A 15,416-nucleotide genomic window follows, 5' to 3' on the forward strand; every position below is an offset into this window, starting at 1 on the left:
AATTCACGTGACTGATAGACTGTCTCTTTCCTATTGTATCTTTGGCGCGTAAGCGTATGGTTTTATCATCCATTCCCCTCAGGTTGCAAATGCTTATCACAACTCATGTCCAAGCAGCAAACTTCCTCATAAGTAGATGTCTTTGTGGCATCATGTATCAAGAGGGAAAAAGGGCACAAACAATATTGCGTGTCTCCTACTGCGAGCAATATGCCAACTATCCAATTGTAATGTGCAAGAGATGCCAGACTCTTGAGTACTTGAGCAGTCACCTACAGAGTGACTTTCTTCTCAGAAATCCCTTGCTTTATAAAGTTCCTTCCATTATCTACCCTGGTCCTCTCTTGGAATTAGAGGACTAAGAACTCTACGAGTTCAGTGCAATTCCACACTGGTATCCTGAGAATACGTGTAATTTTGGTTCATTGTGGAACTGTTTTGCCACCATCAGTGCTCTAAAATCAGCTGTTACCACAATATCCATGAAGTATTGATAGTAACAGCAACTTATCTATTTCTGCAATAATTAAGAGAGACTATTTTTATATATGTATACTAGCATATATATTTTAAGAAGTAAAAAAGCACACTTATACTTCAGCTAACAAAAAGGACTTGGTAACACTGTTGCTGGAGTTCTCTTTCTGATAATTATTATGCACCACTAGCAGCAAAAAAATATCACCTGCATCTCTTAGCTTCCTAATAGGGAAAGGTCTGTATGTGTGCAAGAGAAAAGTAAAAAATAATAAGTAAGATCAGAACCGAACTGTTAAAAGAAGATCTGCGTTGCCTTGGATGTTGAGGTTCACTTATGTAATATAAAGCATTCATAGGCACTGACTTGTTCCTGAAACTATAACCTGCACATTATATGAAAATAGAGGCTTACAAGCAGTGAATGTTTCCCATGCTGTAAAATATTTGGATTGATTAACAGCACCTAATGGCAAACAACCCGTTAACATTGTACCAGGAACACAGAATGGGTGCCTAACATTTCTAAAATAATGCCTGAGTTGTCCAAGATACTTCTTGTAATTTTTAACTGTAAAGCTTCTGTGTGACAGTGTCTAGGTGATATAAGTTCATGTGATGTGTATCTAATACACTGTTCCCCAAAAAGCCTTTTTAGCTGCTCAGGTGTAAAGGACATCACATGAAGTTATTAATTCCATATATTACGTGTGGTGGAATGATTAAACACTTCACAAAACAGTGATGAGTATGAAATAGTTCCACATATGACTATCTCTTTACAGCCCTCTCATGCACCAAGTCAGCAGTTCACAGCTGTTCTCAGTGCATACACACAGGGCCAAGGGGGCTCTACAGAGAGCTCTGCCCAGCCACGTCCCCATGCCTCCTCCCAGGCTAAGGAGCACTTTCCTGGCACGGACATGCAAACAGCAGAACTTTGCCCACAGGCTGCACAGCTGCTGCCACTGATGCTATGGTCATTTGCAGGCAAAGCAAAGATGGTTTGAATTTAAATTCTGGTAGGTTTGAATTAAATTTTTAAATTGTCCCCAACACTCTCAGCAGCTCAGTCCTTGGCTAATCTACACCTGGCAGGAGGGTATCTTTAAATAACAGCACTTGATTTTAATTTGATATGAGGAATGTCAGAGTACTGTTCTACCATGCCTCCCCTTTCTGCAGCAACCCTTCCCGCTCTCTATCCCATCCGATCGCGTCAATGGGGTGGCTGGGAAAGAAGCAGAAGGGGAGGAAAGGCACTTCAGAGTAGAGGATGGAAGACCTACTGCTGCAGGCAGGCATTCACCAGCAGCATTAAGAAAGCAGAGATTTCCTCTATACAAAAAAATCTTCTTCAAGGCAGTTTCTGACCATAAATTCTCAAGATACTGCTTATATAGTGCCTGCAGGAGCCGGACCTCATCTCACCTGAACAATTTGACTAAAACTCCTTGACTGAGGGATATCTCAGACTATAGAGGACCAGGTGTCCCCTCACTTAAAATATACGCACCAAGTTCTAGCATCACCATGTCAAACTATTAGCTTTGTTGTGTTGCAATGTTGTTTACAGGCCCCGTTCAAGATCGGGGCTTTATTTTGCTATAGTCGTATATGTGACAACCACTATATTACAATCAAATACCCAACAGGCTAAGTAGACAGCAAAGAGAAAATGGAATTAATCTCCAGTATTTTCATTTGACACAGGGCTTAATTTAATTGAGCAAGATCACTTGAAAGGTCTGCAGCAAAGCCATTAGTTGGACGTAACTAAATAAGCAACAGTCATAACCGTAGTCTGCTCTGCTGCAGTGTCTTCTATCTAAAGGCTTCTGAGTATTCCAGTCAGTATCATAACAAAAGCAAAACAGAAGAGCAAAGCAAAACTTGCTTCAAACAGAAGCAAACCAGAAAAAGCCAGTTTCAATCACTTAAACTTAGCTGATTTCTCTCCCAAGCCACACACTGTTCTACAAGTATTTTATCTCAGTACACATAGTGAAATACCATAAGGTACAAGTTTGTAAGAAAACCTCAAAACACGCAAAACAAATCTTGAAAGCTCTCAGTTTTGTTTTGGAAGTGTTACTTAGCTCTTCAGGCCCTCTCTTCTGTGAGCTGTGTGCTTACCTGAAGGATAGGTTGACTGCATGGTTACATCTTAAAGTTGCCATAGGATGAAGCGGTGAATGTCATTTTCCAACACTGTACAAGAAATTTAGAATATGAATGGAATTCATAACTTCATTTGGTATCTACAGCACTGTCTGGTGCCACAGAGCAATGGTCTTAAGAATGTATCCACAATACATAAGCACAGGTGATGGGTTATTTTGGTTTTGTTCAGAGATCTACCTTAACCTTTTACCATTTTTGTATATATATATACACACAACACCAGCACACGCAGTGTTTCTATTAACTTTAATATGGCAAAAATAAGAATTTCTCACCTCTCTGATCCCCTCTGCATGCAGCTTCACTTAAGCTATACTCCAAGGATATTGTATCTTCATACAAACGTATTGTGCAGCCCTTTTCACAGTATGCTGATTGCAAAATTCTCTACTCATTGAACAGCTGTAAAATATGGAAGAAGTATTATTAGAATTCAAGTGCCTAAGAGGAGAGGGAAAATGTCTGTCATTACTAATACAGTCTTTAGCTTCAGAAAAAACTTCCGTGGTTGTTTTACTTACCTGCCAAAAAAAACCAATTTTCCATAACCCACTCTTCAACTATCCCTATTGTCTGAATAGTTAAAGCAATCCAAGCCTATCACTGACAGAGGGGAACTACATAGTTATAGTGACTCCAGTGTACTCCATGGACAGATGAACTGGAGCAAGCTGTGACATTAGGAACCTATTATTTCAATATAATTTCCTGAGAGAGAGCTGATCTCCTTTTAAAGAAATAACGTGGAATTACCCATTTCAGCTTTATCACTCATGCTTTCTGAAGGAGCTGCTCTTTTCTCAGGGCTTCATTTTTCATCCCTTCTGTCACCATAACCTAAATAACCTGTATTCCTTGTGCAACACACTGGTTCTAACGTCAGAAGTATGCTGAGCACTGTAATTCCAGTGCCAATGCTCAGTGGGAGCTGGAGACTCTTGGCAGTCCTTGTCACGGGCCCATTATGCTGCCTAACGTTTCACTGTAGTTTATGAACTTCAGTGGCTTTTACGGATAGCAAAGCATTGTTAAAGCCATAGGTATATAGTCACTGTGGTGGTCCTTCAATCCACGGGGAAGCAAATTCTCAGATCAAATGCCTTTGAATGTTAAAAAAAACCTAACCTCATCTAATTTTAGTGTCATAAAACCTTTGACCCTCTCTGTATGATGGACGGTAGACAGCAATGTAACTGCAAAGAGTTTAGGCTGTTTTAGCTCAAAAGACTTTGATGTTTAAATGTGTTAGACATAAAAAAATACTGAAAGGGCAGTGGAAAAGGTAATAGGGAGATGTTTTTTCTTTCCTCCCTATACTTAGCCTTCCTAGCCTTTAAAAATCCAAAATTCATCATTCCAAAATAGCAAATGAGGTAACAATCACATCTTATTTTCACCGAAGATGGAGTACTCTGGATCTAATGTAGAAATTGTAATAGCCCAAAATAAAAGAAATAACACTCAGTTCTTCTCATCTAACTTAAGATGCATTTGCCTGAGATCCCCTTTATATTAGAAGAAGAGTCAGGCAGTCTTGGAGAGCAATTCACTCATTTATGATCTCAATTGCCCTCTGGAGGTGGCTTTCTCCATAACCAATCTCAGGCGACTGCAGCTCTAACTTAAGATCCTCAGTTAAGTGCTTACAGTTAGGTGGAAACAATTTGGATCTTTTCCTTGCCCCCTGCCCCACATGGCATTTCTGCAATCTCATAGCTGTGGATAACACACAAAGCAGAATTTCTAATATAACGTAATACTTTGTTGTACAATTACTCATCTGTCATTTCCTGTAGAGATACAATTGGTGGGTGTCACTTGTACTACAGTGCTTGTTTATTTTAGAATTTGAGTAAAAAATAACATCCTCTGTACCAAGTAATTTGAAACAAAAAAGGAGGAGCTATGAATTCAAGCACAGTGCTTTGTGTTTCCTACTTTTCTCCGGCACTATGCGAGACATTAAAAAAAAAAAAGTCTCCCCACACAGCCTCCTGAAGTCTGTCCACAGCCAGGGATGAGTGTGTGTAGGGGCAAGACCACACTAAGCTGAAAAACAATCACAGAACTAAATAACAAATCTTAGGACTTTTCATGCCTTAATAACTTAATGACCATGAGGCACTTTTAGTGATGGGAAAACACAGGTACAAGCATTCCAGATAAATAAGGCCAACCTGTGCCAATCCTCCAGCACAAGGCAGATGTAAATATGGTAAATCCTCTTTCTCAAGCACGTGCCTGCCACTGCAACGCCCCTGCCATCCGGTGCAGAATGCATTCCAGGGGTACAAGAGAGGCACTCTTGGTGTTTCTGCCTTCTGCTGAGCTGAGTATGACTGGTGTTTGCAGGACAGATCCAACAAAAGGCACGTCTGTGCAAGAAGTTCATCTCTGCTGCAACAGAACGAGATAGACAGGATGACTTAGCCATTACTACAAAAGGCCAGAGACAAAAGGGTCTAGGGTGTGAGGTCCCAGTTCTGTGCCCAGTCCATTTGCTTATATCCCTCTTTGTACTTGCTGGAAATTTTCCCCAAGCCTTTTGGCTACTTGCTTGTCTGTTTATAAGCATAAAGCCAAAATAACAAGTAATTTACCATTCTTGCTGTCATTGTTCTTTGTATTCATCCATGCTCCATGTCTCAGACACCTTCCATACTGTACAGATCATCATACTGTATTCCTCAGTCAGAGCAGTAATATAACGCATTATGTGTAGATGTGGTGCTTAAGGACATGGTTTAGTGGTGGACTTGGCAGTGTTAGGTTAATGGTTGGATTCGATGATCTTAAAGGTCTTTTCCAACCTAAACGATTCTACAATTCTGTAAGATTGTAGCATGACTCACCTGACTGCAGTTTCCTACAACCTCTACCTGACCTGTCAAGGAGCCACTGCGCTCTACAGAATACGGTGTTAGTGAGATTCTCAGAAATCCAGGATGGGTATAAGTGAAACCCCAGAAGTCTCAAGATAAAACTACGAAGGATCTTCCAGAGCTCTTTGCAACGCAGCTCTTCCCAGGAGCAACAGTTCTCAGCACTGCATTAAGCACATATCCAATAATACCTGTAATAGCAAGATGCACTGGGTCTACTGAAGTAGAGCTCTTGTATTTCACCTAGTGGTACCAATAGGTAGGCAGCCAACATACTATCACCTCACTTCAAGAAGTAGTACCTCTCAAAGGGGATATTCTCTGGGAGTGATGTTACTATGTTGGCCAGTTAGTACTGGGAGAGGCGGTCACCACCGCCACTGGAGTACCTTTACTGGGGGACACGGCTTCCTGGAGGGACCCAGGTCAACACGGTGGTGAGTAAATGTTGAAGAGGTAGGTTGGGTCGGAAGGATTCTGCGTATTCATGTAGCATACTAAATTCTGCTCTCGTGCCAGTGTAAAGTCCATCAGTATGTTATCTACTCAGTAGAGCTTCATAGCAACTTTCAAAATATGCAGTAATATAAAAATCAGGGAACTCTAATAAAGGTACCTAGAACTAACAAAGATTTCTATTTTAATGGCCTTAGAATATTGGGGTAACTGAGTTGTTACATAGGAATCTTAATTCTTTTACATGTTCACATTTTCTCTCTTTTTCTCTTTCTCTCTTTCGCTCTGTTTGTTAACATTTACTTGTTATTACTGTACGTTGCTTGCAACTTGTGTATGTTACAGACTGTCACATTTTATTCTGTGAAGTTTTTCTCCAATTCCCATCAACCTGAGCTCCATGTTGGGCAGCCGAGGAGATTACAATACAGTTCTTTAATGCAAAAGAACAAGGAATGTCACAGACTATAGGTAACTTCACTGAGGTTGTGACACAAAACCTGATGCGATGTATTAATGCAAAGAGTAAGTACTTGGTATGACAATAGAACTATTTAGTTAAATTACCTTCCTTTTTTTTTTTTTTTCCAGATAGTCTGCATGGGAAAAATTAATTTTCATTACTCTCCAGCAGAAAAAATTCCCAAAGCTACCAATTTAGGATTTTTTTCACTACCACTTTGAAAACCAGTGATGCCCATGCTGATGCATCATTACTCATTTTCAGAGGTTTAAACCCATATTTTCTTTGCTGTTCTTCTCTATGCTATACTTCCTTCCATGCTCTCCAAACTGTAATTTTATCATTTCATCATCCTTTGTCTGTGATTTAATATATCTTCTCTATAATTCTTTTTCTAATTTAATATAGTTATATCCCTTTCACTCTAAGGACCTGATTTAACAACAACAAAAATGAGCCCCTGTCCATGGGATCCATGTTTCTTAAGCCTGCATGAGCCCATAAAAAATATTTTCTGTAGCCAAAGATGGTCTGGTACAGAAGCATAATTGTTATTTTGCTGAATCAGGTCCTGATCCAAGTATTTTGTTACAGTCTCCTCCAATTACCCCCAAACACTACTTTGAAAGAATGACTAAAAAATAGCTGATGGACATTTGTGATCATTTTTTAATCTTAATTGTCAGTAAATTCTATGTTAACTCAGAAATCACTATAGCCATGTACTAACTCAAGAAAAGCATATTTTTCTCAGTGTGCAGTTCATTTACTTCCTGATTCGCTCTTATGCTCTGACCCTCCCTTAATCAGTGAAGAAGCACAGCAGAGTTTAGATGGAGTCTAGTATAAAAAAATAAAGTGACATACTGATGCAATTGATGAGTGGCCAATGAGTATTAATGGACAGTAAAAACTATCCAGGCAACTAAAACAGAAACAACTTGCTAACAGGAGTGAAATTTGAATTGGAGAGACTCAAGAGAGTAGGGAACTGAACTGTAAAAATTTCCGTTCCATGCAACATTTCAGAGAAATTTAGGGATATAAAGTCAATGGGTATTTTCAGATGCTGAGCACCTCTTAAGCCCTCCACAAATCAGACTTTGGATACTCGGATTCCTGCTCTTAATTTCATCATAATCATTTGCTTAGCACAAGAAGTACCAGGCAAAAGTGATGCTGCAAAAACAGGATGCAAAAAAGGAATGCAAAATCTTTGCATTTTATCTAGAATAAAGACAGCTGGAAAATTCTGTCCTCCACCAGCAACTACAGCAGCCTCACAGCTGCTCTACTTCTCACTTCCAGCTAATGGACATGTAGCTAAGAAAAGCTAGAGCACAGCAGTTCTCCACCCTCACTGTGGCATGCCACCTCTGGTCCTGTACTATTGTGTCAGTAGCCCAAGAGCCACAGAAAACCATCATACCAAGAGAGTTTCCCGTTGCCAGCATAGTATGACAAAACTAACATTCGCCACATTAACAGCCCTTTTGTATCACCAGAAAAGTGTGAGAGGACTGAAAAAAAGAAGAGTAATTAATTCATTCAATGGACAACGTACCATTACTTTCTTCAGGGATCCAGTTGTTTTAAAGGTCTCTGCTGTGAGGGACCCTATGGAGATCCTTCTTCAAAAGACAATTCAGGCACAGCTACTGTGCATGTTAGGGTTAGCAATGGGTTTAAAATGAGCAAATGACAATGACCCCCAAGCTCTGAATGAGAACCAAAGGACACTCCCAAATTGGTCAGAAGTAGGAATATCCACAGACCGTAATTGACTTTATAGTCAATCCCAGGTTTGGGATCAGGGCTATAAGAGCACAGTTGAGATCTAGACAAGCTTTAGTTTCATTTTTACGTGTACATGGGGTGGTGGTGTGGACTCGACAAGGTCTCCTCAGCAGAAAGATCTTAATCTTTTAAGCAACTTCCTTTCTCAGTTCTGTCCCTGTTTTGCACTCAACTGCTCCTACCTCCTTCCTGCTTGTCAACCCCTTCTCTTGTAACAGGGCTACAGAACCTTGAAGCCCCCCAAGTCTTTGTGGAATGGCAAATGGCTATTTGGGAAAGTTGTAGGTACTCAAGCTGGGCCCTTGTCTCCTTTAATCCTTACACAAGGGTAGCCGGGAGGAAGGCAAGTCTGTGTTCTGCTGGAAGAGATTGCCAGTGACCTAATATGACCAAAGGAAACAGCACTGTCTCTTAATTGCTGTGTTTCTGATCTAAGGCTGAGAAGACTCCATCTTCTTTAGTCAAAGAATCTAGCATGGTTCATGTAGCCAGATATTGACTTATGGGTCAATATGCACGGATACCATGCTATGAATTGTCGAGTTTCTTTCAGGCCTGTTTCAGTCAAAGTGGTTATGACCTAGGGAAGTTCCTATAAGGACTGGAAAAGGCATTGGATTTCCAATCCTGTAAGGACTGAAAACGGTCTACTCTGAGACTGCCTTTCAACCCATCCAGACTCCAGTCTGGAGTAAGTGACCACTTCACAGGTCTGTAGACACACAGGAGACAAAGCCTGGGGAGAGGCAACTTCAACTCCCAGAGGAAGCAGTGTGAGTTGGGACCACCCCTGGCGCACACAAAATTTCTGAAGACCTCTAAGATAAGAAGGGCAGAACTTGTCTCCTGGCAGCTGTTGGAGAACGGCAGTGTTTGCTTAAGGAAAGATGAGTGGAGTGACTTTCCCACTGTAGGAACCACTTCTGTAAAAGTGCCACATTTCCAAGCATAGACTGAGGTCAGTGAATATATCATACAACTATATCACTGATACTCTGAATGTAAGATGCAGTTCAAATAGGTGGAGATTCAGTGCCAAACTCTAGCTTATGATCAAAACCAGCAGCACTGGTAAAGTCACTATGACAGCATGCAAACATTTGCTATGACAAAAGAGATAAGCCATGCAGCAAGTACATAGGCAGTCTCTACTGTGCTTCTCCACAATAAGCAGAGTACATTAATGCAAAATCCAGCAGTTCTCCTAAGTTGTTGTTTGGGTTTTTTTTTCAGAATCCCTTCCCCCCCATTTTGAAATTCAGTGTTTGCTTGGAAACACCTGAGGCATTTTAATAGTTTTTTTCCGCAAATGGAGATATATGAGACAGGAAAAAAAGGAAGTGGAAACCACACAAATGAGGTAGTTGCAAAGCAAACAACTCACCTGGGAGATTTGCTGAATACTTTCTTTAGCCTCTCAGCCAAATCTCTGCAGGAGAATGGTGCATGTAACTAGGTCTTTACAGATAGGACAATTAGGGAGATAAGGTGCCAAGCTGAGAATCAGAAGGTTTTGTTGTAAATAACCTCTTACATAGCAATGGGCAAGTCACTTCACTGCATGGTAGTTTTACCTCTCTGTAAAACAAAGATGATAACATTGACTTTTCTTCATGGAACAGAACCTAAAAACCAAAAATTGCTGTACAAGCCTAATTGAGATTCTGCTAGCAGAGATGGAAAGACTCATGTGAATTTGGTAGGCCAGAATCAAGCCTTAGAAGTTTTAAGCACCTAGAAGTAGTTGCCATTGGTATAACTAGACTGGTAGTCACCAACCAGTAATGTTTCAGTAGTTTTGCTTTATCTGGCGTTCTCTCTAACCCAAGGTCAATCTTGGAAAAACCGAACACACAAACTGAAACTTGAGAAATCAACCTAAATTAACATCATTTCATTCCACCTTTAGACCTCATTCCTGAAATTGATGATGTTTTCTTTATTCCCACAACAGACTAATCACATATTAAATATTACGTGATTGCCAGGTCCTGCCTTCAGAGAATTAGGTGCTGCAGACAGTGATTTGGAACACAACTATTCTATTAACACTTACTTATATACACCAGCAATAGATACAGTCTTCTGCGGTGGTAATTTCTCTGCTTCCTAAATATTTAGCAAAATTGTCATTGTGGATTAGCATTGCTATCCAAAATGTGATCCCTAAGGCATGGCCCATGCGTGGAATATTCAAGGGACATTAGAAGGACAGTTCAGTGACTTGTCCATGTTTCCAGCTACTCTGTTTGCTTTCTAGTGAATAGAAATAAAATAACGAGGTTGTGGATTTTCAACAACTATAGAGAAAAATTCATCAGTGCTAAGGGACCCCCAAGAAGCTGCAAGAGCAAGTTCCACCTCAAGTTGCTAGGGATGTATAATGCAATTCCAAGAAGGTCAATTTTCTCGTCATTCAAGCACAAACAGAGCCTGCAAGCTGCTTCCAAAAGGATCAAGGGCTGTTACCAGTGAGCAGCCTGACCCACAACCACTCTGCTCAGAAGTGTTCTGAGCTCCAGAAATGGACCAGCGCACTCTCCATCACTAACAGTTTAGTTTGCAAACCCAGGCTCAGGTGTAGCAGTGGGAGTCTCAAAGGTTTCAATGCAGAGCTCTGCTGACACAGCTGCCTCCATCATTTCAAGATTAGAGCCATCAGTTTGTAGCAGCAGAGGCTTATGAAGAAGCCCAGTTCTTTGCTCATCCCCATAGGGACAGCAGCTCTCCCCAAACACAGTTATGTGATTTTTAAATCAACAGCTCAGTACCTGCAATGTCACAGTTACTATGGCAGCCGTGCCAGGTATTTGTGAAATGAGTATTATGAACAGAAAAGAACTGCACATCAGCGCAACCTTAAAACTTTAGAATCCTATAGAAATTAGTGTCTACAAGTATTAAAATGCACCTATAGTTTTTACCTTTTTTTAAAATGTATTGGGAGACCTAATTATTACATTGCTCACAAAAAAAAGGTTACTACTTCCCTCTTTGAGGAAATAATTGGCTAATTCTGCACAGGAAAGAAAGGTGGCAGAGCTGAGATCTGCAGAAAAGACTGCTTATGTTGTGACAAACCAGCGACATCTAAATAAAAGAAAACTAAAGGCATAGAACGCAATTACTGGTGCATGGGTTGCACAGTACGTGTCATATACATCTCTTTGTGCGCGTGTGTGTGCGTGTGTGTGCAAAGCAACAAATATAACTTGAAAAGGCCTTTACCTATTACTCATCTACGTTGTCCATCTGGAACCAGAGGATCAGAATCGTATCTCTAAACCCTACCTAATGTGTTTTTTCTTTTGGGCTCGTTTTATTACTTGGCTTCGAAGCCACTGAAAAATAAATTACAGTAACATGTAGCGTTCAGAACAAGCTAGCATGCGAATCTGGAAGAGGCACTGAAATTAAGTCTATCCATTGAGTTTGTTTTTCTTTAAAGACTTGCAGGACCACCCATTGCCTTACAGTGTCTAAGTAATAAGCATTGTGCAACCGAGGTGTAGGATGCTGCTAATACCACTCAGTTAACATATCTCAGCATTTGTGAAACTTCAGAAAGCACATTTTGACTTTTTTCCTGCCTTCAAACAAAATACTCATATCAAGCTGTGCCATATTTCGAGTATATTCTCAATACCCTAATTTGCACTTTAAAACCCTAAAATAAATCCTACACTAAATAGCACTTTAAATTGTTTTATAAATGTCAAACAAGCCACACAGAGAAAACATACTATTCTCAGTCTATCCTCATGGGAATGTGTGGAGCAAAATGGGCAAATCTGACAACGTATTTTCATTATTTACAGCCGAGAGTAAATTTTGCTCTATTTATTTTCCAAATTCATGGCCTGCTGTAGTGTTTTCTATATGTAGTGTCCTGTGCTGGCATTGCAAATACTGTATGTGTTTCAGAGAAGAACATCAGAAAATGGATTGCTTTTGTAAAAATCCACATTCTGCTGTCATATTTCCATACATAATGTACTCTGTGTGCCTAAAACATGTACAGCCATTCTGCACGACTGATACTGGAAATGCTATAAAACAGTCTGGGTAAATTTTGGGGAGGGGAAGAACAGGAATTTTCCCCTCAGTAAAATTTCACACAGGTATAAATCAGTACAAACAGAATATACTCAAATACTAAAACACAACTTACAGTCCACTGCCTCTCCAAAGCTCTGAGTGACAGTAGGCTTCATGACAAACAGGTCATTCATGCACCATCCGATGTCATGCAAAAGCATAACCCGACTTCTAACCACAGTCTTCTGCTCGCAGGACTAGGAACCAATGCACGCCCGTTTCTGAAACTGCCCCTCTATGCGGAAGTACAGGTGGCTGCTGTTACACCTAACACGATCACGTTTTGTTTCTCCTCCCACTTAACAGACTTTATTTTATTTTGGCGCAGTGCACATGAATGCAGTGTCTAGGACAGATGTGCTACCTTTTATAGTGTCGCTATAGAACTCTTTAGCTGTGAACACTTAATTTGCAGCTGGAACGCTAATAAACAGTGCATAGTGTTTCAATAGCCTTCTGCTTATATGTTTGAAGATTCGAAACTGAATGGTGAGGTGGCCAAGGCGGCGCTGGCAAACGAAGACTGTCCCCACATAGACCAGGCTATTACGCCTGATGAGGGCCTGCCCTTTACCCGCTCTGGCACTCGGGAGAGATATGGACCCTGCTTCCTCTTATCAACCGGGGAATATCCCTGCCCGCCTGATGGAGGAATAAGAAAGGGTATGTAGCTGGGGTCCTGTAACCATGTAGTTAGCAACCGTTATAAATAAATCAGAGAAAGTCAGCTGTAGTTGTAGCACGCAATAGTGCGCTTGCTGTAGAGATGCACGTTTGGGCTGGAAACCACCACCTGATGTCTGCATTTGGAGTTTCTAACCTATTTCTTTCAGAAAGAAAAGCCTGAGGAGCTGTAACTACCCCATGCAGCTATGCTAGGCAGTCCAGTCTTCCACCCCAGCTGGTGCAGTAAGCTTTCGTGGAAGATGCTCTACAACGTCCTTAAATTAGCCCACCCTCCAAGGAGAGGCTAATTAACATTTCATAGCAATGAAGGTTTGCCACTTGGAAAGCTCACAGATCTTACCAGACTGAGGAGCACAGACTTGGAGGTGGCAGACAGAAAAAAGAAAACACAAAAACAAAGCATCCTCCAGAAATATGAAATGATTATTCGGCTACCTTAACAGAGCACTAAAAAAAATTATTTGGATAGTCATAGCTGCTTAGTTCAACAGAGAAAGAGAAGCGTACAAGAGCATCTGTTAGCACAGGTGTCTTACAATTGGAAAATAATCCATCTGAAATCACCTTCCTTTCATAAATAAATCATTACCAGTTAGTTTCTCAGACTTCTGACAACTGCAGATCTCTTAGAAGTAACTGCATTTTAGTTTGCTAATGGTCAGAATAATCTATTTCGCAACAGAAGTCAAATCAAATGAAAAAAACTTCCCTTCTTAAAATAGGCTGTTTTGTTTAAATAATTTAACATGAGGAAACCATACAAACCCAAATTAGAGTTACATATATATGCATCAAAGTTGACAAGGAATGGGAAAATTGGAAAAGAAATCTCTCTCTTCAAATCGGTGTTTAGCACTGATGTACTGTATATAGTATATGATATAGTCAATATTTTAAAACTGCAAAGATTGTATGATATAACCATACACTGAGTATGGAGTATAGAATTTCCATGTGCCATTGTATGATGGGCAATAGTTATAGTAAATGCCAGTTATAGATAGTGTATGTATTTATAAGTTTAAAGCTTATCATCAACAAAGATATAGTTAGACCACAAGACTTTCATATGAAAGTATATCCTCTAAAATTTACCTTTGTAGCAAAGTGTTTTACTTGATTCTGTATTGGATAAGCATTGGCCGCGTTCATTCAGCCTGGGCGAGTTCGGGTGGTTCCAGTGGATCAGGGGAACACTCCAAATGGCACATCCTTTGGGATGAGGAATGTATGGTTTTCACGATGCACTGCAACCGCCTCTCGTTACTGAATGAAACAGAGGCTGGTTGGCTAAAGAGTAATATACGTCAGCATATTGTTGGCCTGTTTGAAACACGTTGAGAGCATCTTAATTGTTGTTCCAACAGAATTTCATCCATAGTTCGTGCAACTCTCTGTACACTTGCTGAGCTGTTTATGTGCATGTCAGAAAAAGAAAGGGGGAGGGGGGGGGAGGGAGGGAGACTGAGTGCATGCAATTGTTTTCTTTTTTTTTTTTTTATGCTGAGAATAAAGGAGTAGTATCTCTATAGCAACACAATAAATTCTATGGATTTTGCTGCCTTTTCCCCCCTCCCACCCCCAAAGATACCAGAAACCTTAATTTTGCCTGAGGTCAAAATGCATGAAGTAGAAGGGAGAGGTGTGCGTGAGTGTATGATGGAGACATAGAAAATCCCTCCCACTGATTCTTTTTTTTTTTAGGGTACAACCATGTTGCTGCCTGTAGGATCAATTACATAGCCTGACCATCCTTGAGAAATGATGATTTAACTTTTTTTTTTTTAATACATGTATTTTTTAAACTTGTTCCGTACTTCAGTGGCCTTCTGAGTCTTGTTGCAAGCGATACTACTCTCGGCATGACCATGCATGTAGATGCTGTTGAACTGGCTACAATGTTGACCTCATTCTTAGTCCATTCTGTCATTGATCCAATGCTGTACTTTGCATTTTTCTTTTAAATGAAGGTTACGAAATGTCACGGAGCCTTAACAGCATAGCTGGCATAAGTGGAAAAGCGATAGGATTATCCTCAGTGTCTGCGCCCTACAGCTCTCCTAGTCCAGTGAGACGTTCTTGGTCTCCCATCCCATCTATTTTGTAGCATGGATCAGTAGCAGAGAATGGTCTAAAAAGCTTTATTTTCAATTAGCCTATGCTATGTTGCATATAATCCAGGTGACTAAGTCTGAAGATGCAATGTCTCACAGTAGCACCTGCTGGGAATGGTGTTACTACTGATGCTAGGTGACAACACTCCTAAATAGCACTCAGATGACAATAGGCAGGCATTTATGTAGTACTGGTGGGCCATACATGCTGCATGGTATCAGTACATAGGATGAAGGGTAGATGCACCAGATAGTTTC

At 40.4% G+C, this 15,416-nt stretch overlaps 1 protein-coding gene across 1 annotated transcript in view; it reads left to right on the forward strand.

Annotated features, from left to right (window-relative positions):
• KCNC1 (potassium voltage-gated channel subfamily C member 1) overlaps positions 1 to 15,416 on the forward strand; it is a gene marked incomplete at both ends in the record, with an annotated part of 112,914 nt that overhangs the window by 97,015 nt on the left and 483 nt on the right. Inside the window, one exon of the mRNA XM_082485286.1 lies at positions 12,832 to 13,020. Within this exon, the coding sequence (XP_082341412.1) occupies positions 12,832 to 13,020 (189 nt within the window). The remainder of the gene's footprint in view (positions 1 to 12,831; positions 13,021 to 15,416) is intronic.

Source organism: Vanellus vanellus (assembly GCF_965231255.1).
Source record: "Vanellus vanellus genome assembly, chromosome: 6".
Taxonomy (NCBI): Eukaryota; Metazoa; Chordata; class Aves; order Charadriiformes; family Charadriidae; genus Vanellus; species Vanellus vanellus.